Raw genomic sequence first — 27,866 nt, forward strand, 5'->3', positions numbered from 1 at the left:
CTGTGTGGCGGTAACATTTGCCCACCCCGATGTACTTCCTAATGTTCTAACACATATTCTCCCACCCCAGCGTAGACGAGGTACGGTAGTACCCCTAACACTAAAATTCTTTTATGGGGAACAGCAAAATGTAACTCTACCAAAAACGCCAGCACTAGGATGGGATAACACCTTGAATATGCATAATCGCTGGGCATCCCCCCTAGTACCAAGCATGCTACTACACAATAGATTTGATGCCTTGTCTGGTCTGAATAACTGCGATTGACAAGAGGTCAGACATGAGCTTGCTGAAGTGGGTGCAGGATCAGATTTACATCAGTCCCCAAACACTACTGGTAGTATACCGCCTAAGTATGAGGGTACATCATGCATTACCTCAGTGGGGTTACCAACAACTTGCATTATTGCCAGTTGGAATATTGCAGGCCTAGTCTCTAAATTAGAAGTACTAGGGTGGTTAGAACTTATTAGAACATTTGATATCTTATGTTTACAAGAGACCTGGTGCTTAAATTTTGAGGGCCTGGATGGTTTTGTAGCATACGAGTTACCAGCAACGGCAACTACCTCAGGGAGGGCCAAAGGTGGTTTGCTAATCCTGATCTCGGTGAAAATGCGAATTAGGGTGAAGGAGCATATCACCGTGGGCAACAATTCCCAACTGCTGTGGTTAGTTGATGAGGCAGACAAAAACATTCTGTTGATTAATATGTATAATAATGTTTTTGATGCCAGCAGATACACGGTCATTTTAGAATTAGACATCGCAATCAAACAATTGATGAAAGCTTCTAATACAGTTTTTGAGTTCATATATGTTGGAGATTTTAACATTCCTATTTGTCCTCTCTCTAACCAAAAGTTGTGTGGCACTTTGAACCGTGTTGGAGAGCCAGCTATGCATTTCCAACACAATACATATGGAGAAACTCTGAACTCCTTCCTATTAGACTATGACCTGGAGATCATAGAGATTGAGCAGGACGGGAAGGGTGATAGTTTGCCAACCTTTGTGGGGAGAGGGGCAAACACTGTAATTGATTTTATTTGCATGTCTTCCGAACTAGCTCATTTTAGCTCTGATGTCAAGGTTGTTGATTACTTGGTCAGTGACCACAACTGTCTTGTTATTGAAACCAGGTTTTGGAAAGCTTGTACAATTCCAGATAGTAGCCCTATTATAAACATTGAGGTACATAGACCGAATGGTTTTAGAATAAGGTGGGCAGGGGATAAAGCAGAAGTAACATCTAATTACATTATCTCATGCTGCTCAAATGATATCACATCAATTATTGATGAGAAACCAAACCTGGAGGCCTGTATCCTTCATTTTACGAAAATCAATGTTTTTATTAGTGGTAAGTTTACTAGGTCGGCTGGAAACCCTAATAACAAAGCAAGGGGATGGTTTAATAATGCATGCACTGTGGCACTGAAGACACAAAAAAATGCATTATCCATTAAACCCAGAGACAAAACAGTTGTAGCTAAGCTTAGATCCGACTATAATTTAGCTCTTAAGCAAAGGAAAGCTGAATTACGTGAGGAAGCTTGGGAGCGACTGGATCTAGCGGCTGTATCGAACAATTGTACTCTTTTTTGGGCAGTAGTAAATAGCCCCCTTTTAAAAGATGATAAACTTCCCGTGTTAACCTCAAACGTGGGTAAGGATTCATGGGTACAGCACTTTTCCGGTATTTTTAATTCTAATATGGTAACGTTGCCGATAAGTTGCTCTTGGCCAGTACTTAACCTAGATATCACCTTACAGGAGGTCCTAAGTAGTATCAGGGCTAGTAAGGGTGGAAAGGCCCAGGGACCCGACGGTGTCCCAGTTGATATGTACAAATTTGCACCTGAGACTTGGGGGCCAGTACTGGTCAAAGTTTTTAACGCTGCTGTTCGCTATACTTTTCCGAGCACCTGGTCTGAATCCATAATAGTTCCGATTCATAAGAAAGGGGACCGAGGAAACGCTAAAAATTACCGGCCAATCTCATTGCTGGATTCATCCGTCAAGATTATGAGCCGTGTACTCCTCGTCCGATTAGAAGAGTGGGCAGAGTCTAATCAGATAATGACAGACTGCCAATACGGGTTCAGGAAAGGAAGAGGTTGCATTGAACAATGCTTAAACCTGGAACTCCTGATAGGGAAATATACCCGAGCAAAAAATGGCTCACTCTACCTCTGTTTCGCTGATTTGAGCAGCGCTTTTGACTTGGTGGATCACGCCATACTATGGACTACCTTGCTAGAAATGGGAGCACCTAGGGAAATTATATATTTTCTGGCCCGTTTATACGAGAGGCTTTGCTCGAGTGTCCGTTATGGGCCGTCGGGCGAATGCACAGACAAATTCAGGGTCAGGAGAGGTATTAGACAAGGGTGTGTTTTGGCACCCTTGCTTTTCACTCTGTTTATTAATGAAATAGACTCGATTTTAAAGAAGGCACCAGCTGACGCCCCTAGAGTAAACACAAGTACCATCCCCGTGTTACTCTATGCGGACGACGCTGTGTTGCTCTCTAGGACCCCTCGGGGCCTACAGCTTTTGATGGATAAATTTGTGGCCTTTATTGAAAGAAGAAAGCTGGTCATTAATAAGAGTAAGACGTATGTGATGGAGTGTGGAGCTAGTAATGTCAAAACTAAAAAGCCCTATAGGTATCTCATTGATGGCCAAGTGGTGCAGTGTGTGGATAATTTTTGCTACCTGGGGGTTAATTTCTCCAAAAATGGCCGCTGGGATGTCGAGCACAAGGTGGTGCGCGACAAAATGATCAGGAGTGCCAATGGAATATTTGCTTTCGCAAGTAAATTAGGTAGTAGAAGACCTAAAGCAATGCTTAAAATTTTTGAAGCTAGGTGTCTCTCTGCTGCTCTCTACGGAGCAGGGGTATGGGGGGTTTCCAGGGCAGAATCTTTACAGGTAGAAGAGAATGCATTTCTGAAAAAATTATTGTGTCTCCCGACCTCTACTGCTAATAGTCTGGTCCATAAAGAACTAGGACTATGTCATCTAAACGATTTATTATTATTGAGACCTCTGATGTTGTGGCGTTCGGTCTGGATGAAAGACGAAACCTCGTTTAATAGGGCCATCATTGAGGATTGTCTACGCCTAGACTATTTTCTCAAAATCCCATGGATCAAATACATAATTGAATCCTTTTCTAATGTGTTCGGGTTTAACGTTACATTAGATCACTGTTCTGCTTCGGATCTCTCTAAAGAGAGTCTGAAATCAATTTTCCTAAATCATTGTGCAGAAAGACGAGCCACGGATGATCTTAAACTTTCCACCTGTATACGTTATAACCTTTTGAACGAATTTGTGGGCCTACATCCTTACCTCCACCAGGTAACCAAGGGGCAACACCGGTTTGTTCTCACCAGGCTGAGGATGGGTACGGTTCACCTATTGGTTGCATTCCCTGAGATTAAAATGCGCCCCTCAGGTCCATGTCGGTGCGACAACATTTCAGAACAAAGCACAGAGCACTTTCTACTTATATGTAACCTGTATAGTGAATGTCGCAAATTCTTTTTAAAACCTTTATTTATTAAATTTGGAACTAGAACTGTTAATGCGGCAATGAAATTACTTTTTAACCTGCATCATCCTGACATCTGTTTTTATACGGCTAGTTATTTACTTAGGGCCATCAGCTACAGGAAAAGCATGATTTTTTAAAATTAAAAATTTTTTTAATATCTTATTTATTCTATATCTTTTTAAGTGTGTTACTCGATTTATTATATGTACCATACTGTATTTTTAAGCGGATTGCGATTGTCACGAATATTTTCTTTTAACATGTTTTGTATGTATGTACTTTTATGGACATGATTTACATGTTTCCGAATAAAGTTTATTGAATTGAATTGACTCTTGCACGCGCTTTGTGTAGCTGTGGCCTTAAAGGAGTGCTGATTCCAGAACTGCCATTAGGTATTTGCGTGTCTTTGTGGGAATTTTTGCGTGTGGCACCTTCCATTCGGACCAGGGTCCAGCGTTTGCCTCTAAGGCATACAAGGATGCCATGAGTTCTTTGGGGGTCCAAGTAAAATTTTCGTCCCCATACAGGCCTAAGGGTAATTCAGTAGTGAAGCGGATGAACCGTGACTTAAAGCAATGCTTGACAGCTAAGGTTTTAGGTACTGGCCGAGACTGGCTTACCCACCTCAATAACGTTCAACGTGCATTAAATAATCTCCCTAGAAGGTCTCTCGGTGTGTGGACCCCACAGGAAATGCTCTTTGGCATCAAAATGTTTGTTCCGGACCTTGATGGTCTAGACATGGCGGCGGCAGCCACATCCTTAGATGTAGATGAACATTCTAATGTTTTACAGGAACATTTGCCTTCCACATCAGATGCTGCGTTGAAGATTCCGGTAGTCGGCTGGCTACCCCAAGTTGGAGAAGTGATCTGAGAGAAGATCAATAACAAGAAGGAATTTGGTCCCTCCTATCGAGCTGTAGTTCCCGTGCTAGGCGTGCAGGGTACAAGAACAGTCATTTTACCTCCTATTCCTGAACGAAAGGGGAACAGGTACATCTCCATTGACAATGTCAAACTACACAGGGTGGCCGATTCTTTATAGTATGACACCTGTGGTTTCGTGTCCAACAATGGTGCAACACCCTGTTTTGGTCCAGGATCCTGTCATCGGGCCTGAAGTTGCCATTGAGATGAATACAGTTGCGAATCCTTTATTGAATACACCTGCTGGTGATGCTCTTAATGATACTGAATATACTTACCCCACTGACTTGTCTATGCCTGTTTTGGAGACCTATGTGGCTAATCAGTCCCGTTTTTCACTTGACACTGGCTCAACAACGTCTAAGACCCCTTTAAATATTTTGTTTTTTGCTACCTGGTTTATAAAACTTTTTTTTTAATCCCCCTTGGACTTACATTTGACTGGTGCTTTTTTCAATATTTGTATTCATGTCCATCGGATTTGTGGTGTATTTTTTTCGTTTTGTAAATGGATACTACGTTCAAGAAAGAACTTCAATTAGACTAATCGATGGAGCTTTGGCTCCCCACTCCTCTTCGCACATCAGGAAGAGAGGCCAGATATTTGTGAATATAACTGCTTGGCCCATTTTAGATGGGATTGTATGGGATGCAGTTAAGTTCCAGATTCATGGGCCCACAGAGGTTATTAATGTTCCCAATGTACTCTGTGTTTCTATGGGGGATGTGGTTAAACAAAATATTCGCTCTGATGATTAGGAAGTCCAGGCCGTAGAGGCTCTATTTTCTGATTTGAAATATTATGCTTGTTTCGATGCTGAAGATTTATATTTAGAATCTGCAAACTATGGTGATTTGTACTGTTACCAGCATTTTGGCAATCACTTTCTGCATAAGACAAATTCATTTAGAAATATAGTTAATTACACACAGTGGGAACACTGTCCTGCACCTGTTGAAGGCAGCTCCAAAACTCTTTTGAAAAAGTTTTCTTATTTTATGGATTTTATTAATCAAACCCTAATGCATTTTATTTTAAGATGACTGAAAAGTCCTCTTCGAAGTTTAGACTTACCCACACTAAATTACTGTATTCTAAGTCCTTTATCGACCAGTTGGCTGTTGGGGGATATGAACTGTGGAAAGATACAGTTGATCTTAAATCTGTTTGGGGTTCTAAATTTTGGCAAGTGCAAGGAACAGAGGCTTTGCATCATGCTTGTCTCTTCCCGAACCATATGGTGTTTCTGAATGCCACTATTTCACAAACCACCTGCTTTGGATTGGCTACTTCTAAAAAACTTAAATGCTCCTTCATTTCCCGATTTGGGTGAATTTCCCCATTGGAATATTTACACCAGTACTTCCCTGAGTGACTTACAAGCCCTATTGAGAAATTTCTCTTTTAATGTTTCCAGCATTAATCCCGAAGGCTGGTTGCTATAGCAGAAAAGTGCAGATTCCTGTCAGCACCGTTTTCTGGGTCTGACCCCTGGCTACACAGAGGTTAGAGTTGATCCCCGTTTTCAGAGCCAACATTCAGTCAGAACCTATTCTGTAGGCAAATTGTGTCAGAGTTGGCTCAGACACTCCACCTTAGCGTCAGTTAAGCTGCATTTGTCCAAGCTGACTGACGCCGTTGATTTAAATGATTTTGTAAAAGGGCCTTGTGATTCAAAATTTAGATATCCCTTGGATGGTTGACTGGGTAGCAAGGAATGACAATCATTTGTAACATAGTCAGACAAATGTGAGAAGCTCATCTTCACCTCTTCTGACCTTCATGCACTGAAGGACATCAATGCTTACATTTAGGATCGGGATTCAGATATGCAATCTAAAATGTGGTCCATAAGCAATAAGTAAAACTATTGAAGTATCACACTGATTTGGATATGGAGATAAAAACTAAAAAAGTACAAGAAAACTGATATGCACATTTTTTTATTTATTTTAGGCAAACATGTTTACAAAATACCAGTAACATGCATAGGAAATAAATGAATGGTGGATACAAAGGCCAGATTAAATAAATCTGCCCTACTAATTATTACAAATCCACAATGCAAGCAAATTCTTGGCTTTACGTCCATTTGCTATGTTGCATTTTAAAGGGGAGAGGCGGAGGTTCATCTTGATACTATGCACCTAAAAGAGGAAAGATATTTAGACATAGTCAATAGTTGACAGACTCCAGGGTGATACATGATTATTCAATCAAAATTAGCAATTTATGGATTTACAGGATTTAATGCACTTTTCTCTAATTTTCTTTGTTGCGGTATTTGTCCTATTGGCAGATTATACAGAACACCTTTGGAGTGGTATCTCCCATACCAGTAAGCCAAACTGTATCAGACCCATTGTGTAAGGGACTCTACTAAATTTGCAAATAGAAAATAGACTGAAGTGACAAACAGTGAAATAACACAAATTTACTAATATCTACATCCAAAATATCCTCCATACATTAATATTTCCCCAAAAATATTTTTGAACTGTTTTACATTTTAAATCCCTAAATTCAGTTAAACTCGCTTCACATCTATTGTCTAGTTACTACTCTAGTTATTTTTTTTAAAGTGCATTTGGCAGAATTTACATGTTAGTGAATGTAGATATGCGTCAATATGTGTGTATTGGGGTATTCATGGTTCTTAAAGAAAATGATAGCAGTTGTTTTGAGTCTAAATTTTTGCAGTTTATACTTCTCCATTTTATATTTTCACAGGCTTTTCAGTCTTAACCCTTTCCAAGCTGTGCGAATTTCTGCGCTATGCGGTGTTTTATTGAGTGTGCGGAGTTTGGACGGCCCGCGGCCGTCCTCAGCACACGCCCACCGTGACGTCAGAGGGCCAGGAGCAGTCTGAAGCACACAAGGGGTTAATTAATGCTCCGTTTATTTAGGAATGACGAGTATGCTTTTAATCCCAAGGATTTCGGTCTCCTATTGCTGAAGGGTGCTACCTATGTACGTGAAAGTTATGGCCTGAATCCCAGTGCTCTACTAAAAACAAGCTTCAGAATTGGTGTGTGCTGTTTTCTATCTTTTATGATTTATGAGTCTTATTATTTGATAAACAGTGAGAAGAATCAGGTGTTAGGAATAAATCTTGGTATGGCTTTCTGTCAGAAATCGGGTCATACATTTGGGAGAGGTGACTCCTATCAACTTAATTGACAAAATCTGCTTATGTCAAAACACAGATTTAAGAGAATCTCTTCTGAACCCTGGGAAATGTTGTCCCAAGGGGTGATGCCCTTATGGGTGGCAGTGATGTGCTATAAAAGTGCTGATTGATTGACAAGCAGTAGGCAATCCCCAGAGAAGTGCATTTTAGGTTCATGCAATACCAAAAATTTCAAAGTAATGAATACAACACAATACAAATTCCCCAATGTATTTAAAATACAAAATAAGGTAATGAACAAAAAGACAGCAAGGGCACTGAAATAATGTAGGCTGGAGATATAAATTTTAAAATGTTTAGTGCAAAAGGCATCAAGAAAATGTAGAGCATTAATCAAATTTAGCTGTTCATGACCTTTCCTTCTAGCAGAGTTAGGAGTTCTTGGGTCCGTCTCTTCCAGCAGGACCTTCTTCTTCAGGTGTACCGCACCAAGGTCCACGAATATTCTGAGGTGGTAGCGGTTGAGGTACCACATTTATCATGTAAATTAGGGAGTGGTTGGAGAAATTCTGCAACCCAATCCTAATTCTTTTCTTCTGCCCCTCTTGTGTCTTTTGTAGCACTTACTCTATCTTTTACTATAAAGTTACCTAATATCCCATCTTCATTATGGCAATATGGCAGACTCATTTTGCCACTAGGCAGGCCTGCCTTCAGCTGCTTAGCCATTCTCCTATTGAGAAGAGCTCTCCTACCAACTGAAAAGGTCCAAACCGGTTCTACTCCCCAACGTATAAGGAGTCTGGCTCTCTAGGAAGGTCATGTGAATGAATAAGAGAAACCATCCATGACATCTCCAATTTAAAAGAGGTAGCGCTAAGGCTGCCCAATATTCTACTGACTGATTCTGTTTATGCCTAAGTAGCTGATCCTTGCTATGTGGTCAGAGTTTCATACCCATCTGCTGCTCCAAGACTCAGAGGCAGGCTATCGTCTTCTGAGTTAGGTCATTAAAGTCTCCTCTTCCGCTACAGTAAAATCTGATATTACCATTAAGAGACTGATTTAGAAATTTGGCGGATGGGCTACGCCATCACATATCCTGTCTGCCAAAATATAAATCCCGTTACATCCATGGAATTTATATTTTGGTGAATGGGATATCCATCCCCATTTTGACGGAGTACCCAGTCTGCTGAGTTGTTAATTATGTGTCTCGTTTTGGAAACTTAACTGGAAGATACCTTTAAAGCATTTTATTAAACGTTTACATAGATGAAAATAGAAACAACAGATTTTAATCCTTTTGGGTTTTATTTTAGTGAGAGCACATTAACCCCAATATGGTGTGTGCTCTATTTTTATTGATTAGCATCCAGCCACGTGGGCTTGAAAAGGCACAGTTTAGTTGTGACATATGGCTGTATAAAAATAGGTGTTTTTACTTGCCATTTGTTAAAACAGGGAAGTTAAATAGGGAAATCAGGGAGCTAAAATATACCGCACATGTATAGGCAGGAAGAAAAGGCGTGGTACTACTGTTTACCAATATAACTCACACAGAATTCAAACAGCAGCAACGTCATACAAGACAAAAAGGGGCGACCATGACAAAAACTGGTTCTTTCTTTACACCTTTTTTCAAATATGAATTGAACAGGTATTAACTGCTCTGCTGAAACTCTTTTTTCCAAACTGGTGACCATTGTGAAAAGGTTCATTCTAAATAAAGCAGAGAAAAGGCTGAAAATAAAAGAAGCCTCCCAATTTGCCATACATCCCAATTAACAGGAATAATGCATAAATAAATACATATTACATGCATGCAGAAGTTTAAATGGATAAAAGAAAAATAAATAGGAAATGCATGACTACTTATTTGTTAACCTTGTAGAAGAAGACCTGATGTTTGTCCTTTATTGAATTCTTTGCAGGCTGCATTGCCCAGTTTTCTACATCTTGTCAGATATCACGTAGGCAGTTTAAGATACCTTTATTATATCACATCATTTTATTTACAGTAAAATAGTGCTTGTTTGTTATTTCCTGTAACCAATATTTGCAAAATGTAAATAATAATATTTATATATGTTCTTTATGCTATGCTTATACTACTTAATGCCATTTAGAGAGCTGAATTATTTCACTGAGGAGAAGGGGCATTTCTAATATAACCCTTTGCAGCCACGGCCGGTGCAGGTGAGCGTGGTGCGGTGAGTCTAAGTTGACAGACGAGGAAATAGGATTTATTAATTTATTTTCCCCTGTTTCATATTCGTTACAAGGTTACTTTGTCAGGCTTGTGTCTATCATCTGTCAAGTTCTAAAATAACAAGATAATTTAAGCTAAAAGATAATTTTAGGTTTTCTGATGGAGTGTTGTGAAACCATTTAGTAGCCTTAAAATGTGAGTTTGCATTACCCTAGATAATTGTTTTATAATTACTATTTACATATTTTGCAGGTTCCATATCACCTGAGGAGAGGATTTGAACTCCTGCTACTATTGAACTTGAAAAGTGCCTCCTAATTCCATATTTCGGACATCTTCTAGCCTTATGTTTAATAGTGTAACCAATATGTCCTTTGGATGTGTTTCTTCATGTAAGGAATTTTTAACAAGATGACTGACAGTGATACTGGGGAGTCATGTGTAGTCAAAGTTGCTGCAGAGCTAGCCAATTTGTCCCCACAATGATCATTGCTGATAAGACCTGCATTTCCAGAAAATTCCTAGCTTAATACATGACTTTTCAAGCTTTTGACACAATCTAGACAATAATCTATTAGAAATTCTGAACACGCAGTCACTTCTAACAAATTAAAATAGCAACTCTGTCTATACCTGTCCATTTTCTCCAGTGTCTTTTCTGAATTGCTACTTAACTAAGGGCCAGATGTATTGACATTGGTTGCAAAATAATGGTCACAACTAGTATTTAAGAGATTAGTGTGCTATTTTGCTAACCAACCTATACACTAATGGCTTGGTTCACAAAATAGTGAATCAGAGTGGGTTGCAACTTAATGTACCTCATGAATATTATTGAGGTAGGTATTACGAGTCTGGCAGTCCACGGACTGCCAGACTCATGGGGGGCGGGTTGGTGGCAGTCTTCTGACTGCCTTATTAAGACCAGGGTGGTCAGGCCGAACTGGGGCTACCTCAACCGACAGGGATCAGAGATTCCTGGCCGTGTTGCAGCGGTCTTGAGGCCACAATATGCTTGGAGGGACAGCTGTGGTCCTGCCAAGTATATTAAGAGTTTCCACACTACCACATGTGACTGCCATGAAAAGTGTGGTGGTGAAGAAAACAAAGAGGGCCCTAAAGGGCCCCCTTTTGCCTACGTGCCATGGGGTGCATGCAGGAGGTACATGCATCCCAGTACCTACAAGGGATGGGTTGCAGCAGTACATGCCATGCAGGTACTAATTTTTATGTTTCCATTGCAGTGCCTATTTTATTACCACAACTCTGGGAACGCCAAAGAACCTCCTGGCAGACAGGAGAAAACTCCTAATCTGGCAGTCAGTTCAACCACAGCTTTGGTGGTGCTGGAGTGGGCGGCCTGCTCCCGCACCACAAAACTCATACTACGGCCTTTAGTATGTCTGGTTCTTCCCCTAAAACTAACACCCACCAGGTCTAAACATTCTCATGTCTGATAATCTTTTAACAACTCATGCCCATGAACACAAGACACTGATAAATTGATAAATACATTACCATTTCAATTTCTGTGATAGAAACACCAGGGGACTTCAGGGATACTTGAATCGTAGCAGCATCCTCTTTTGAGGCATTCCTCTGAACTGATGGTTGGGAAGCCACATTCTTTTCTGATGTTCGCTTTCACTAAGCATTTGCTGCGATCTGGCGAAAGAAAATTATGTGCACACAATAACGTATGTTGCACTTTATGCTTTGACCAGGTTCATATCAATATTATGCTCACTAACAGTGTCAAGACATCAGGATGGCAGATAAATCTTTTCTTAATAGATCCAGTTCATATAGGCATTTGGACATGTTAGGTTAAATTACATGAGGAAATGACGAGCACAATGTATCCATAACACTAATACTCAATAAATGTATTGATACAAAATAATATGGTAATGGTGTAAAATCATTTGTGAGCAAACCCTATTACAGTTGCTGGGAGTGGTTGTTTTTCTGCACTGAGGTCCCCGAAAAGTTTGGGACATGGAGCATTTGTGGGTATTTTTGAAGTTTGCTCCAACTCACTCCCATCTAGAAAAGGATCAGAGATTTACTTATTCCAAGAATGGAAATAAATCCTTATCAGGGTGGGAAAGACAGGGGCATAAGAAAAATATAGGGAGTTATATGGGGGTGTGTAAACCTGTTTGGGGCCATTAACAGACCGAGTCCTACCGGCTCCTGACCCACAGCAGCCTCGCTGACCTGCTCTGCACTCCCCCGCTGCCGCTTCTACGCCGCGGCCGCCGAGAGGGGGGAGCATCAAGACTACATCACCCAGCTTCCCCTGGGCTGTGCCCCGTTTCGCTTTCTGTTTATCAGCCATTTTGTTGTTGTGTCCACTCCTGGCCCATCTCTCCTCCCCGCTCCCGCTCCCGCTCCCGCCTCCCAGCTGACCCTCCCTCCCACAGATAGAGAAGGCTCGTCCCTTCCATACTAACGCTGTGACCACCTGGGCTTGCCCTGAAGCGGTCGCTCCCCACGCTCGCTTCGCCTCCTTGCTGCCTGTTACCTTGCTGCCTGAATTTGTGATCGCTTGCATTTACATAGCGCCTGGTATCGTAGCCTGCTCATAGCAAATAATAATGCTCATTTGCGCAGCATTGCCGAGTCATAATTATCGTAGCCTGCTCATTTAATAATTTAAATTGTACCTGCTCATTTGTAATTGTGCTCATTTGCGCTGCATTGTCGTGATAGAATTATCGTAGCCTGCTAATTATTTTTCATTGCTTGTCCTTCGACTGTGCCCCGTTTCGCTTTCTGTTTATCAGCCATTTTGTTGTTGTGTCCACTCCTGGCCCGTCTCTCCTCCCCGCTCCCGCCTCCCAGCTGACCCTCCCTCCCACAGATAGAGAAGGCTCGTCCCTTCCATACTAACGCTGTGACCACCTGGGCTTGCCCCGAAGCGGTCGCTCCCCACGCTCCCTGACTCAGCGCTTCGCCTCCTTGCTGCCTGTTACATTGCTGCCTGGATTTGTGATCGCTTGCATTTACATAGCGCCTGGTATCGTAGCCTGCTCATAGCAAATAGTGCTCATTTGCGCAGCATTGCCGAGTCATAATTATCGTAGACTGCTCATTTAATAATTTAAATTGTACCTGCTCATTTGTAATTGTGCTCATTTGCGCTGCATTGTCGTGATAGAATTATCATAGCCTGCTAATTATTTTTCATTGCTTGTCCTTCGGCTGTGCCCCGTTTTGCTTTCTGTTTAGCAGCCATTTTGTTGTTGTGTCCACTCCTGGCCCGTCTCTCCTCCCCGCTCCCGCCTCCCAGCTGACCCTCCCTCGCCCCCGCCCCCTCCACTATCCATATATGACAGATGCTTCTGCGCGCAGCGTTCACGCGCAGCGAACGCGCCCTATGCGCGCCGAAGGTGCGCCAAAGGTAAGCCCATCTACGCCCATCCGCGCCTGGACCGCGCCCAGTGCCAGACCCCCTGGCCCTCACAATACCCACTCCACTCTCTTATCGTACGACGCCGCTACCCTCCTTGCCCTTAACCCCGGAAGCACACCACAATGCTGCGATGCTGCCCCAGGACACACCCACGGACCCTTCACCTGTCACTCCTGCAAGTTCGGCTGCAACAGGACCCTCACCAAACCCACTACCTCCAAACACAGCTACGACTCTAACCACCTGAACTGCATCCTGCTGAACACCCGCTCGGTCCACAGACACGCCACTGAACTTTGGGATCTACTCAACACCACTTCGCCGGACGTCGCCTTCCTTACCGAAACCTGGATGAACGCCTCATCCGCCCCCGACATCCCCATAGCTATCCCGGACGCTTACAAGATCATCCGAAAAGAACGCACCAACCAAACAGGAGGTGGCATAGCCATAGTCCATAAGATTACCATCCGAATCATGACCAGCTCAGACGATAACCTCGCAACCGCCGAACACCTTCACTTCCAGATCCACACCGACCCCAGGACCACACTTAGAGGCACCCTCATCTACAGACCACCAGGATCCCGCACACAATTCAACAAAGACATCACTGATTTCATCAGCCCACACGCCCTCCCCTTCGAAGACTACATTCTACTGGGAGACCTCAACTTCCACTTGGATAATAAAAACGACAGAAACACCGCCACACTCCTGGACAACCTGAACAATCTTGGACTGAAACAACTTGTTGACACCCCCACCCACCTTGCCGGACACACGCTCGACCCTATCTTCACCTCCAGCAAACACATCTCCTTCGATCTCACCACAGCTCTAAACTGGACGGACCACAGCTGCGTTCACTTCAGTTACAAAAAGACCTCGACCCACAACCCCCCACAACCTATTCCTCGAAGAAACTGGAACAAAATCCCACCGACCAACTCTTCACCTCGCTCAACCAAAATCCTCCTGCCATGTCATCGGACCCAAACCAAGCCGCCACCAAACTCACACAATGGATCACCCACAGCGCTAACGAATTAGTACCCTTGAAAAACAACCAGATCAAACATGGTAGCAAAAAGGCACCCTGGTTCAACGACGACCTTAAGAAATCCAAGAAGTTATGCCGTATTCTCGAGAAAACCTGGAGAAAAAACCCTACCACTGACAACCTGACCACCTTCAAGGACGCCACCCGCAAACACCACCAATTGATCCGATCCACCAAGAAATCAGCATTCAAGGATCGACTCGACAACAACGCCCACAACAGCAAGGAACTATTCAACATCGTCAAAGAATTTACCAACCCCACCGCCGGCACCAACGACATCACTCCCTCACAAAACCTCTGCAACTCTTTATCCTCTTTCTTCCACAACAAAATGGCCGACATACATAACAGCTCTGAAAACCAGCCCGAAGTACAGTCCACTCCACCCACCTTCGAACCAAAACAGCACCCTCACAACCTTTGCGCCTGGAACCCAATCACTACTGAAGACACCATCAGCCTGATGAACTCCATCCACTCAGGATCGCCAACCGACCCATGCCCTCACCACATTTTCAACAAAGCCGACTCCATCATCGCACCCCATCTCCGGGATATCATCAACTGCTCCTTCAACTCCGCCACCTTCCCAGATAGCTGGAAACATGCCGAACTCAACGCCCTTCTAAAGAACCCCACAGCAGACCCCTCTGAACTCAAGAACTACCGCCCCATCTCAATCCTCCCATTCCCTGCTAAAGTCATTGAGAAAGCCGTCAACAATCAGCTCGCCGCCTTCCTTGAATCCAACAAATCCCTCGACACCTCACAGTCCGGCTTCCGAGCCAAACACAGCACCGAAACCGCCCTCATCGCTGCTACAGACGACATCCGAACGCTACTGGACAACGGAGAAACAGTTGCCCTCATCCTACTCGACCTCTCGGCCGCCTTCGACACAGTCTGTCACAGCACCCTCATCCAACGCCTCAACAACGTCGGAATACAAGGAAAAGCTCTGGACTGGATCATCTCGTTCCTCGCCGGAAGAACCCAGAGAGTCCGCCTCCCCCCATTCAAATCAGAGGCCACCGAAGTCAACTGCGGCGTACCACAAGGTTCATCACTCAGCCCCACCCTCTTCAACGTTTACATGAGTCCCCTCACATCCATCGCGCGACAACACAACCTCAACATCATCTCTTACGCAGACGACACCCAAATGATCCTCTCCCTCACCAAAGACCCAAACACCGCTAAAACCAATCTACACAAAGGAATGAAAGAAGTAGCCGAGTGGATGTAGAACAGACGTTTACAACTAAACTCGGACAAAACGGAACTTCTCATCTTAGGATCATCGCCCTCTGCCTGGGACGACTCATGGTGGCCACCGGCCCTGGGCACAGCACCCATACCTACAGATCATGCACGTAACCTGGGCTTCATCCTAGACTCCTCCCTCTCGATGACCAGACAAGTCAACGCCGTCTCATCTTCATGCTTCAACATCCTTCGCATGCTCAAAAAAATCTTCTGTTGGATCCCCACTGAAACAAGAAAGACAGTCACCCACGCTCTGGTCACTAGCCGACTGGATTATGGAAATACCCTCTACGCCGGAACCACAGCCAAACTACAGAAAAAAACTCCAACGCATCCAAAACGCCTCAGCCAGACTCATATTAGACATCCCCCGTCAAGCACACATTTCCGGTCACCTGAAAGACCTCCAGCTTCCCGTCAACAGGAGAATATCATTCCGCCTCCTCACCCACGCACACAAGGCCCTCTACGACCTAGGACCCGAATGCCTCAACACACGACTGTCCTTTTACACACCCACCCCCCAACTACGATCATCCAATCTAGCCCTTGCCGCAATTCTGCGCATCCATAGGTCCACCATGGTCCACCATGGGAGGGAGATCCTTCTCCTATTTAGTGGCCAAAACCTGGAATTCTCTCCCCACTCACCTACGCCTTACACAGAACCACCTCTCCTTCAGAAAACAACTAAATACCTGGCTATTTGATAAGTAACGCACACTCCCTCCCTCAAGCGCCTTGAGACACTCTGGGTGAGTAGTGCTCTGAACTTGAACTTGAACTTGAATCTCCCGCCTCGCGGGACGCGCGCGGGCGTCGCCGGGGCTGAGCCCGGGCAGTGGGCGGGCCGTCTGTGGCCGTCCAGGGATGGCAAGGGACGGGACGGACCCAATCTCTAAGGAGTGCTTTTCAACATGGGTAAGCAGAAACTACAAACTTCTCTGAATGGTGGGAGCACTAATGCTAAATTACCTCGCAAAGCCGCAAGCATAATCTCCTACTTGACTTCAGCTGTAGGGGTCCTTAACAAAGAAATAGAAAATAGTGAACGGGAACTGGGGTTGGACATTAACAAACCATCTGAATAGATCTCGTCGCCTGATGGTAATACATCTTCCAGACAGGTGCCCTTGGAGCCGTTGGTTATAATCAAGCCCCCCAGTATGCCTATCCCATCTGATCCCATCATCCCTTTGAGTCCTGCCCTTGGAACCTATACCAACCCTGAAATCCCGAGTGAATCCATACATGTTGTCCCTGCTTTAACATTTGTCAAGAGACCTCCCAGAAAATCAAGGCGGAGATACACTACCCGAGGGGAAAGAGGCTCAAAATCAATAGCTCATCTTGAAGGAACTATTAAAGACATGGTGGTGAACATTTTCTCGGAAAAACTGGAATCTGCACTTTCATCGATTGATAAAGATATTATTGACACCTTGAATGAATGTGTGGCAGGGATCTTAAAGAAGTGCGAGCGCCTTAACACTTTTATATCAGTTAAAGATCAACCAAAGATCCTTACTGCAATTCCTCCCAAGCAAATAACTGGGGTCCCAAAGTGTTGTGATCATGGGAGGGGGGAAAAAATGTATCTCGACTCCTCTCACTAAGGATGGTTGTCTTGCCCCCCCCCATATTGTAATTCACTTCCCCCCAAGGGAGGGATTGGCTCTAAGGGTTCACTCTTGGGTTCAGTCCCTAAGATTCCTACTTGCCACACAAGGGCATCGAAGATTGGGAGGGCTACTACAACAGAAATTGCCCTGGCCCACCACCCCACCATTAATCTCCCAGAAGCCTCACCACTAGTTGCTATTCTGGTGAATGTCCCCCCTTTAGGGGAGGTTGAGACAGAAACCCCAGATTCCCTGTTAACATCCATTAAAAACTAGTGTAATGACAACTGTACAGGGGATAAACCGATCTCCTCGAGTATCATCATGGGCAGACGAGTGGGTTGGTTGGGCCCTACAAAAAAACATTTGAAGGGTGACTGCCTTATTGTAAACTTTAATAATCCTAGAGAGGCTTCACGCCTGCTCTGGGATGCTTCACCTTTAAATCCTGAACATGAGGGCATAAGACATCTCCCTCTGGGCTTTTTTTATCCAGGTCCTTATATTAGCTACACGCAGCAGATAGTACCTCATACCAAGAGTAGGAGTAATGGTGAGACATAGTGGCATATTCCCAATAGCCCAGTTCAGGCAGCCACAGGGCACCCTCCCATTTGGATAACTCATAAACCATGGCTATTACCTAAGCCCCATACTATGGCTAGCAGAGTGTCTGGGGAGGGGCTGATCCTCCATAACAGATTCGCCCTTTTGTCTCAGTTAGAAGAGGTGGATTGACTGGAAGGTTCATCCAAGTTGCCCCCACCGTACACCATCAATAAAAAGGGAGGATGAGGGAGACAGCCAAAATACTAAGCTGGAATATTGCAGGGTTAAGTTCAAAAAGAGATGATGAGGTCTGGACAAATTTCCTGAAGGAGTATGATATTGTAGCCTTACAAGAGACCTGGGATAGTGAGTGTAGGTTCTGGGTCACTGGCTATGCATCATACTATGTCCCTGCCCGCCGCTCCCCGGCAGGGAGAGACAGAGGCGGCCTGATGCTGCTGGTGTCGGTGAATTTAGCAGGTACAGCTAAAAAGTTAGACTCCACTTCCCTCAATCACCTTATAGTAGAAGTCAGATTGACTAACAACACAACCCTCCTACTTATTCATTTTTACAACTCAATGGCAGGGGAGAGCCCAAAAGAGCACCTTTTTGCATTGGTCAAATTTTTAAATGTGTATATGGAAAGCCAAACCACTTTTGTTTTTTTATATTTTGATGGGAGATTTTAATATTCATTTGTGTCATCTAAATTGTTAGTTTGTTGACGAGGATGGCCCTCCTAACTCATCCCCCCAACACTTTGAACATTCTGCAAAGGGGGAAGCACTGGAGGACTGCCTGTCAACTATGGATTTGTATGAACCTGGCTTTTTTTATAGGAATGACCGGTTGATGACATAGAGAGCCAGGGAGAGCAAATCTATTATAGATTTTATATTTTTATCTCCTGGCCCCTTAGGCTATGTAACATTCTATAATGCCGTCCCCTCCACGTACAGTGACCACAATCCTGTGATACTGGAACTGGATCATACCTTCACCCTTTTTAATAAACAGAGTGTTTCTACAGCAGTATTGGAGGCTAAACCTAAGGATCAAGGGAGGAGATCAAAGTGGGATAAAGTAAATCCAGAGGAACTTTTTAATACCATCAGCTCGAAAGTTGGAGATGATTTGAATGTCTGCTCGGTCCCCTTAAGTCAGGGAGGGGATGTTATTGCCTCCTTGGAGACAATTTGTGTCCAAGTGGCCAAAGACCTCACAGTGAAAAGCCGGCCCAAAAATACACCGGGCAAGGGATGGTTTGATCAAAACTGCTCCAGAGCACATAATCTGCTTATCAGGGCCTTGAAAAAGTTTCCTCGGGATAAACTTCAAGTTATACAGCTGAGGAAAGCATATAAATCCACAGTTCAGGCTCGTAAAAATTAAATTATAAGGGATGCCTGAGCCGCACTGATAGATAAGGTTACTATAAGGGACAGCTCTAAATTTTGGGCAATAGTTAATAACCCGTTATTTTCTGGCGCTGAGAACGGCACTTTGAAAATAAATATCTCTGAAGGAGATTGGTTAAACCACTTTGAGGCAATCTAAGGGAGTAACCTGGAGACTGAAAGCTTTGTAGTCCCTTCGATTAACTCGACCGGGCCATCATTGTTTTTCACCAAAGAGGAGGTAGAGAAGGCGATAGAGGATACTGCGGGCCATAAGGCCTCTGGCCCAGATGGTGTGCCCTCCGATCTATACAAGACCAGCCCTAAAAACAGGGCCAAAATTCTTACAAATGTTTTTAACACCTCAGTTGTCGCAAGGCGCCCAGCTACCTGGTCTTGTTCAACCATCATCCCAGTGTTTAAAAAGGGCAAAAGGGGTGATCCCAAATGTTACAGGCCAATATACCTTCTGGATTCCTCTGTTAAAATCTTGGGGAAGATGATATTGGCAAAAATAACGGACTGGGCTGCAGAAAACAACATCTTATCAACGCCCAGTATGGGTTTCGAGCTGGCAGAGGCACGGAAGATCGGTGTCTCAATCTGCATTTTATTTATAAATAAATATACGGTGGCAGCCAAAGGTTCAATCTATTTGGGTTTCATTGACCTCTCCACAGCCTTTGACTTAGTTAATAGGTCAAGGCTCTGGGCCTTACTGCTGGACCTGGGGTTGGACCGTGTATTGGTGTCTTTCCTGGCTGAACTTCACAGGGACCTGTACGCATCCATAAGAATGACACAGGAGGGGAAGTGCACAGCTAGGTTTAGGTCTGGTAGAGGAGTGTGCCAGAGGTGCATTCTGGCCCCTATGCTCTTCACCTTATACATCAATTCCCTGGAAGATTCTTTGTTAAAGCCATCTCTTGATATTCCGCGTATGGGAGGAACGGCCATCCCTGTACTCCTATTCGTGGACGATGCAGTTCTGATGGCACGGACCCCCTTTAGCCTTCTAAGATTGTTAAACTCCTTCGGTGAATTCATGAAATCTCTGGACCTGGTCATTAATACCGGCAAATAAAATATCATGACACTGGGTTCTAATAAATATAGCTCCAAAACCTTGTTCTGTAATGAATGTGTGATCTCCAGGGTGAAAGTTTTTACGTACCTGGTGGTCGTGTTTGACTACAGAGGTACCTGGGGCCCCCTAAATTACCTTGAAAGTAAATGCGGGTAAAAGATCCTCTGCCGCTATCCTAGGTTTTGCTAAACGGGTAGGGGGGAAACCTTGTGAAACAATTTTATCCATCTATAAAGCCAAGTCTATTGCCATTGCAAGGTACGGGGCTGGCATTTGGGGGTATGAACAACATAAGCCTATCCAGACGGAGGACAATAAATTCTTCCGTGCCCTCCTAGCTCTCCCCCAAGCAACAGCTACATTTTCGGTCCATTAAAGAGCTAGGGATGGGCTATATTACAGACATCATATGCTTAGCCCCCATTTTATTATGGATAAAAACTTGGTTAAACCCGAAACTCACCCTGAACCATGAGATTTTAAGAGATTGCATGAATCTGGAGAAATCAAAGGAAATCCAATGGCTATATTTTATTAAGAAAAGCGCTATGGAATTGGGACGCCCTGAGATCTTTACTAATCCAGATGGGTTGGTAAAGGGTGACATCAACTGGGTTAAGTCTAATATTAAGAAACTCAGAGACCAGGAGCGGGAATATGTGCAATTAAACAAACCTACTGTTAGGGCCCATTTCCTACTACTTGTATCTCTACCTATCCAACCATATCTCAGTACCATAATGGTCCCATTCCATCGCTAGTTGATTACAAAATTTCGTTTTAATCAAATTCATTTCTTCCTGTCTGATCCCATGGGCTGGTGTAGGCCAGAGGAAGTAGTACCATGAAAATGTGATGGCCATTCACCCCAAGATATAATACACTTTTTATTTTTCTGCTTCTTTTATAGTAGTAACAGGAAAAAGTTTATTCTCCCACTTTTAAAAGATAAGGGTTCCTTACAAATTAAGCCAGCACTGCTCCATCTACAACTAATGGAATCCTCAGTGATTATGTTTGGTGTTGCTAATTTTTTCGTAACATCCATTAGAAGCAGGAAGATTAGACTGGCGAAAATAATATAATGATGCCATAAGAACGTGTTTTTAAGAAATAATAATGAATTGATGTCTTTATGCAAAATTGCTCTTAAATTGTTTTTATTGCACTGATGTTACTCTGGCATTATTTATTTGTATAGTATACTTTTATGATTTTTATTAATCGAATAAAGTGTGTTTTGACTTGACTATATGGGAAGAGATGTTCTCCAGAGGAAACGATGGGGCATATTACCAAGCAATAGCGATAATTATTGCTATTGCTTGGTTAGAGACAAAAATTTACTTCTGAGCTGCAGCGATTTTTATCGCAGATAAACCTTGGTATTACCAAAGTTTATCGCAAATGCGATAAAAATCGGCCGCAATGCATGAATATCGCTGAAAAGTCAGCGATATTCATGCATTACCGAGCTAATGCTCTTAGCCATGTTATCCACCTCCCATTAGATAACATGGCTAAGAACTGCTCAGGGCAGGTGTTAGCTTTTGGACATATTCGTGCTTAGTGCGAATATCTCCAAAAGTTGGTAATAGGAGATAACGCCCACTTTGCATGTCAATAGTGATAAATATCACTGACATACAAAGTTGGGCCCAAGATGTTCGCTATCTCCTACTAGCTGTCGCTAACTGGTGTTAGCGACAGCTAGGTAATAGGGAGATAATTTTATCTCCGCTTTCTTTGCTTTTAAAGCCAAAAAAGCGGAGATAAACCCCCTTGATAATATGCCCCAACATTCACAAATTCACAAGTTATTGGGTTCAGTGAGTACCACCTAGCATGAGTTTCTGGAAATGACATACAAATTTTGGTGCCTACTGCACAAAAATCAGCATGTTCCGGTAATTACTGGGCATTTTTCTGGAGTTAAATTCCATTAGGTTTAATCTGCCAAATGTTAGTTTTAGGGGTTGGACTTTATCGCACCAATCATTAATGGAATAAAGCTTATATTACTTATAATTGTTAACGCTGTGCAAACAGGTGATGTCACATGGTTCAGAATTTATGGGCCACCATGGAGGGCCTAAGAGCCGAGCTGTGAAATTATGGAATTGCAGCACAAACATGTGCTTAACGATTATCAGTAATATCATGCTATGAATTTCATAAAGTTCATTTGATAAGTTAAAATTGTTTCAGAAAATTCATATCTGCATGGATTTCATGTGATCTAAAAACAAGAACAGCATTATATCACAATCATAACAAACTGAATTTAGTCATTCAATAAGAAGAATGAAGTGGATGAAACTGAGTATTATTGTAATATTAGGGATGCAGGATCTGCAAGATCTGCAGGGTAGCTGGTCAGATCAGGGTGGCGTTAGCAATACAGATGCAATCAACTGGAATTCATTATAGCTTCATCAAATTTCAAGTGAACAAAAGCAGATGCTGGGTGGGTCCGGTTAGGAACACAGGGAGCTGCTTCTCCTTAAGGCATACATGAAAACTTTGGGGGGATTGGCAGATTCATACATTTTGGGTGGTGGAGAGGCGAATCCATACCCAGAAGAAAAAAAGGCCGCACAGTGTCTCTTTTTGTTCCTGGAATGTCGACGGCTTTCAAGAAATGGCGCAGGACCATGAAACCTCAGCCTTCTTTCAGCAACAAGATATAATCCAGGAATCTTGGAAATTGACACCGACCTCAATTATAGATTTTAACGAACATCATATACTTGCTGAAAGATTTTCGCCGTTCGGGCATCCGCGATGCGGATTATCAATATACGTATACCAAAAATATGATTGGGTAACAGAAGAGTTGGACATGGGGGTTAACTGGGCCCAAGTGATCAGAATTAGTGACCAGTCCCCATCAGAGTCTCAAAAATGGCAATTACTAGTGATTAACGTTTATATTCACCCCGAGAAGAAGACCCAGAAATAAAAATATGCAAATCTAATAACCTTGATAAAAGCGATGCAAAGAGCCTATGTACAATGCCCAATGTTCATCTCGGGCGATTTCAACTGCAACCTCATAGTCAAAGATCGCGTGGAAGAGAAGATGAAAGTGATCCCGGGCGGCCATAAAATAACAGCTACACGAGGAGACTTGGGACTGTCAATATTGAATGGCAATACAAAGGGCGATATACCAGCAGCCGTTACATACTTGAGTGGCAAGGTCTACTCAATAATAGATTATACAATCATGAGCAAGGTCTTACTCCCCAGCATCGAATTTTTTCAAATTAATCAACGCATCGAAAGCGATCACTTCCCCCAAATTACAAGAATGAACATCTCGCTAACTTTGGCACAAAGAATGAATTCTCTAATACAACATGCCGAAAAGTTAAATCTAAAAAAATTTAAATGGCGTGGGGTGGGGAGGTTGAAAAATATACTGGAGACAGCAAAGGATTACATAACAAAGCTAGGGTCTCAGCTAGAGAAAGATCGAGTTCCAACTGGGAGCAGTTGACTAGGGACCGTATCAATAAATTCCCAGCAGAGTCGGGGAACCGAAGAATTTACAACACCAAGAAGGAGCCGTGGATGAACTCGGACCTAAGGGATCAAAAAAGAAGGGTCGCAAGAGATGTCAGATTACAGGTGCAAGCAAACAGAACGGGGAACATTTCAGATAAAAGCAAACTAAGGGAAGCAAGAAGAGTTTACAAGAAGATGTTATGGGGTGCCAAGGCCACACACAAAGAAACCATCTGGAATAAATTAATGTCTGCGGGAAAACTGCCAAACAGTTGGGACTTCTGGGGTATAATAAATGACCTGAATAAAGGAGCAAATCTCCAGCAAGAGGCAGGGATCGGAGGAGAAACCAGGGCTCAACATGTGCAAAATCTATACTGCCAAACAGAGCCAGGTAACCATGAAGGTCCATGGGTGATGGAGTCAGAAGTGGGGAAGAGAAATGGTAACATGGATCTGGAAAATAAAGAAAACGAAGAGTGGGCCAAAGGAAAAAGTGGCAACAGAACAAACCCTCTAATTTCTAAAAAACAATTAAGGGGCTTAATACTAAAACTAAAGATTGAATGAGCAGCAGGTCCAAATGGGCTCCCCAACGCCCTGTTTAAGAATGACCCAGACTTTTGGTCTGAGACCTTAATGCCTCTGTTTAACTATATATTCGAACATACAGCCTCTTGGAAAGGGAGTTTAATTCACTCAATATTGAAACAGGGTGACCACCGTAGCCCTGCAAACTACAGGTTGATATTGTTAATTGACGTGGAGGCTAAACTGTATGCTTAATGCATCCTAGTACAGCTACGAGACTGGATAGGTGACACAAAAATAATCCCTAAGTTCCAAACAGGCTTCAGGCGAGGTATAGGAACCATAACAAACGTAGATATTCTGGCGCTCTTAACAGAAAACGCAGTTAAAAAGGGATCCAGGCTGTATGCATGTTTCGTGGACATAAAATCTGCCTTTGACCGCTCCTTCTCCCACCTGGTGGATAAGACCTTTAAAAACCTCCTCCTGCACCCCAGAGCATCATCATTGCTCCAGCAGTTCAGGATGGACCTCAAGAAATGGATGTTAATATGAGAACCGGCAGATCATTCTACCAGTGCCTCGCGACCCTCACTGGAGATGAGCCGCGCTGTACAAATCTGGTAGATTGACTGCCAGAGGCTATCTGGGGATACATAGGATATAGATCCCTACCCTTTCAAGGGGGTACGAATGACAGACACGCGATTAAAGGGGGTTTCAGCCTCTATCCTGTCTTCCCACTGGCCTGGCAGGTCAGGCAAGTCCTACATAATGTATCTGAGGAAATCTTCACTGGGAGCCAATAAACGTGGGGGGCAAGCCCAGCAAAGGTCTTGTCCTGCCCTAAAATTCCTGCCAGGGGTATCTCATGAGCCAGCTTCACTGGGAAGGACCTGTAGCACCGTGGAATGACCAGAATCCTTGGTGCCCCATGCAAAAGTGTTTTAGGCTCACTATACAGTAGGTTCGCCTCCCAGTGAATGCGCTGATTCCCAGAGGTATCACCTGCTGCCTGGGCTTCAGTCTGTTGCCTCATGCCCTCCAGGGTTGGGGAAAACTCCTCCCTAGTAGGTATCCCACCAACTTGCCATCCAGCAACTTCAGGCAGGTCACCAAGGGAGGCAGTATCCTCCCCAGTGGGATCTGAGGCAGTATCCTCTGGTGCCCCATCCACTTCATCTGGCAGTGGTAAAGTGCTCAGGGCCCTAAGGCCAACAAATAAAAATCAGCAAAACATATGAGGTAAACAGGCAAAATGTTCAGGGAAAAACTCCTCAAGATGTCAGGTCTAACAAGCACCAATTGCGGTCAGCTGGTTGCTTGGGATCGGTGCAAGGATATGTTTCTTTTTTTAAGTATTTTTATTAGATTTCCACACATTGACATGTACCATAACAAAAAGATACCTTTAAGAGGCTTGTTTTCGAGCTATTATCACATTCTATGTAATTCAAATTTAACAAGTCTGTTCTGAAGTTATGTCACTGCAGAAATAAACATAAAACAATGTTAAGTTTTAAGGCTGACCTTGGCAAAGCATGTGTTGGATACTGAGACCAGGTTTGTCTTGGTCAAAAAGTTGCCTTCACACTTGGAAACTTTATTTATGTTGAGAGCTGTTAGCAGAACCATGCCATAGACTGGAGTCGAGAGAAGATGCTCAACATTGACGGGCAGAAAAAGCTCTGAGAGGGAAAAGTTAAACTTTTATGCCCCTGAGGTCTTCATGGTCTATCAGATATCCTTCTATGGTTGTGCCGGTGAAGCTGCTCGGATTGTTTTCATCGGAGTCCTGCATCAACGGATTTCAGCAATGAGAGAAGAACATAGTAGGAGCTGCAGCTAACTTGTGCCCAGTGGAGATGCTCCCTTGTCAGATAGGTTGGGTAGGTTGATCCTGATCTGTTGATGGTTCTCGTGCCACAAAGTTTTTTAAAATGTTTTTGATTGCCCATGTTTTAGGATTAGGCAGGGAGGTGTACACTTTGACCATGGCTATGGGTTTGCAACCAGGGGGACAGCACTTGGGGGTCAAGACTCACTCCAGCTGTGGTCATCAGCAAGGTCCAGGGGAGATCCAGTTGGAAGTGGTCAGCTGAACATGTATGAAAGAGGCTTCTTGTGTCCCTGCACCTCAAGCAGGGCATCAACCACATGACTCTTGGAGTCACTACTTGAGTCCTGGGTACAAGGTCCAGTCTTCTCAGTTCTCAGGGCAGTCCTCTTCTTAATCTTCTTCAGGGCTAGGTGTGCCTTTGTTCCGACTCTGCCTGTCCACAATGTGCTGCTAACCCAGCAGACTTTTTCCAAATGGGTGGGTCTTGTGCAAGGATACAACACTACTGGACTGCAGTGGCTAGAGACTTGCCAAGTTGCTAGGATGGGGGTCCCCTCCTCTTCTTTTGATCCACCTTGGAATATTTGAGGGTACAGGCCATACCTCTCCTGTCTGAAATACAGGAATACCCTTTTACCTTGGAGCTCCAGCCTCGACCTTTACAAAACTCCAAATGGATCAGAACTGCGCTGCGAAAGTCCTTGTGGGAACCCCGAACCGGCAATCTGCAAAGCCCACCCTGAGGTCCCTTCATTGGCTTCCCGTAAAGGAGCGAGTCTATTTTAAAGCCATGTGCCTTTTAACAGGGAATGGTCCCGCAATCAACCATGCCCCGGTCCAGCCTTGTATAGCAAATATACAGCTCTGCTCAGATGATCTAGGCCTGGCTGTAGTTCCCAGGATTAACCCCTTCAGCACAGTGCAGATTTTCGCGCTGTTCTGAAGGTTATATTGAGCGGGCGGGGCCATGAGAGAGCGGTCCCGTTATGCGCAAAGCCCAACCGACGATCATGACGGAACCGCTCGGTCATGAGCGCCAAAGGGGTTAAACGAGCTAGAAGTGGTGGTCGCCTATTCTCTTATAATGCTGCAAAGCTGTGGAATATGCTCTCCCTCAGGCTACATAAGGAATCTAGCCATATAGGGCCCGATTCACAGAACTAACTTAAGACAAAATCCTAAACTTACTCCTATTGGTATTCACTGAAGTTAGGATTTTGTCTTAAGTTTGTCTTAAGACAGACTTAAGGCAGACTTAAGACAAAATCCTAACTTAAGTCTGTCTTAAGTCTGACTTAAGACAAACTTAAGACAAAATCCTAACTTCTGTGAATACCATAAGTAGTAAGTTTAGGATTTTGTCTTAAGTTAGTTCTGTGAATCGGGCCCCTAGCCTTTCAGAAATCATTGAAGACCTGGTTCTTCCCCTAAGTGTGCCACGACACCCCTCTTAATTACTGCCATAGTGCTGGGATGCCCACGGGTAGCTACGCGCTTAACAAATACTGTTTTCTTCATTCACTTGGGCTGAAAGGTCATTTCTAGGCACGGCCCTCCTCGTTGCAATAAGCAATGTTGCAGCAAAATGGTTGAGCCCCCCCCCCCACCCTTTGACATTGGCAGTGTGAGGTGGATTGGTGTGCCGAACAGGAACGGGTGGTATACGAGGGGCTGCTCCCGAAAGCATGGACAGGTGTGGGAGAAATTGCTGGGTTATTGACCTTGTGTAGCTGTGC

The 27,866-nt window shown here is 43.8% G+C and overlaps 1 protein-coding gene across 2 annotated transcripts in view; it reads right to left on the reverse strand.

Annotated features, from left to right (window-relative positions):
* Positions 1 to 6,426: 6,426 nt before the first annotated feature.
* Positions 6,427 to 27,866, reverse strand: part of LOC147698866 (uncharacterized) — a 62,798-nt gene continuing 41,358 nt past the window's right edge. For both annotated transcript variants that reach the window (XM_086935478.1, XM_086935477.1), the window contains 2 exons: positions 11,360 to 11,506; positions 6,427 to 6,646 (listed from right to left, as the gene is read on the reverse strand). In XM_086935478.1, the coding sequence (XP_086791604.1) occupies positions 11,364 to 11,506 (143 nt within the window). In that variant the 3' untranslated portion in view covers positions 6,427 to 6,646; positions 11,360 to 11,363. The remainder of the gene's footprint in view (positions 6,647 to 11,359; positions 11,507 to 27,866) is intronic.

Source organism: Lissotriton vulgaris, chromosome 8 (assembly GCF_964263255.1).
Source record: "Lissotriton vulgaris chromosome 8, aLisVul1.2, whole genome shotgun sequence".
NCBI lineage: Eukaryota > Metazoa > Chordata > Amphibia > Caudata > Salamandridae > Lissotriton > Lissotriton vulgaris.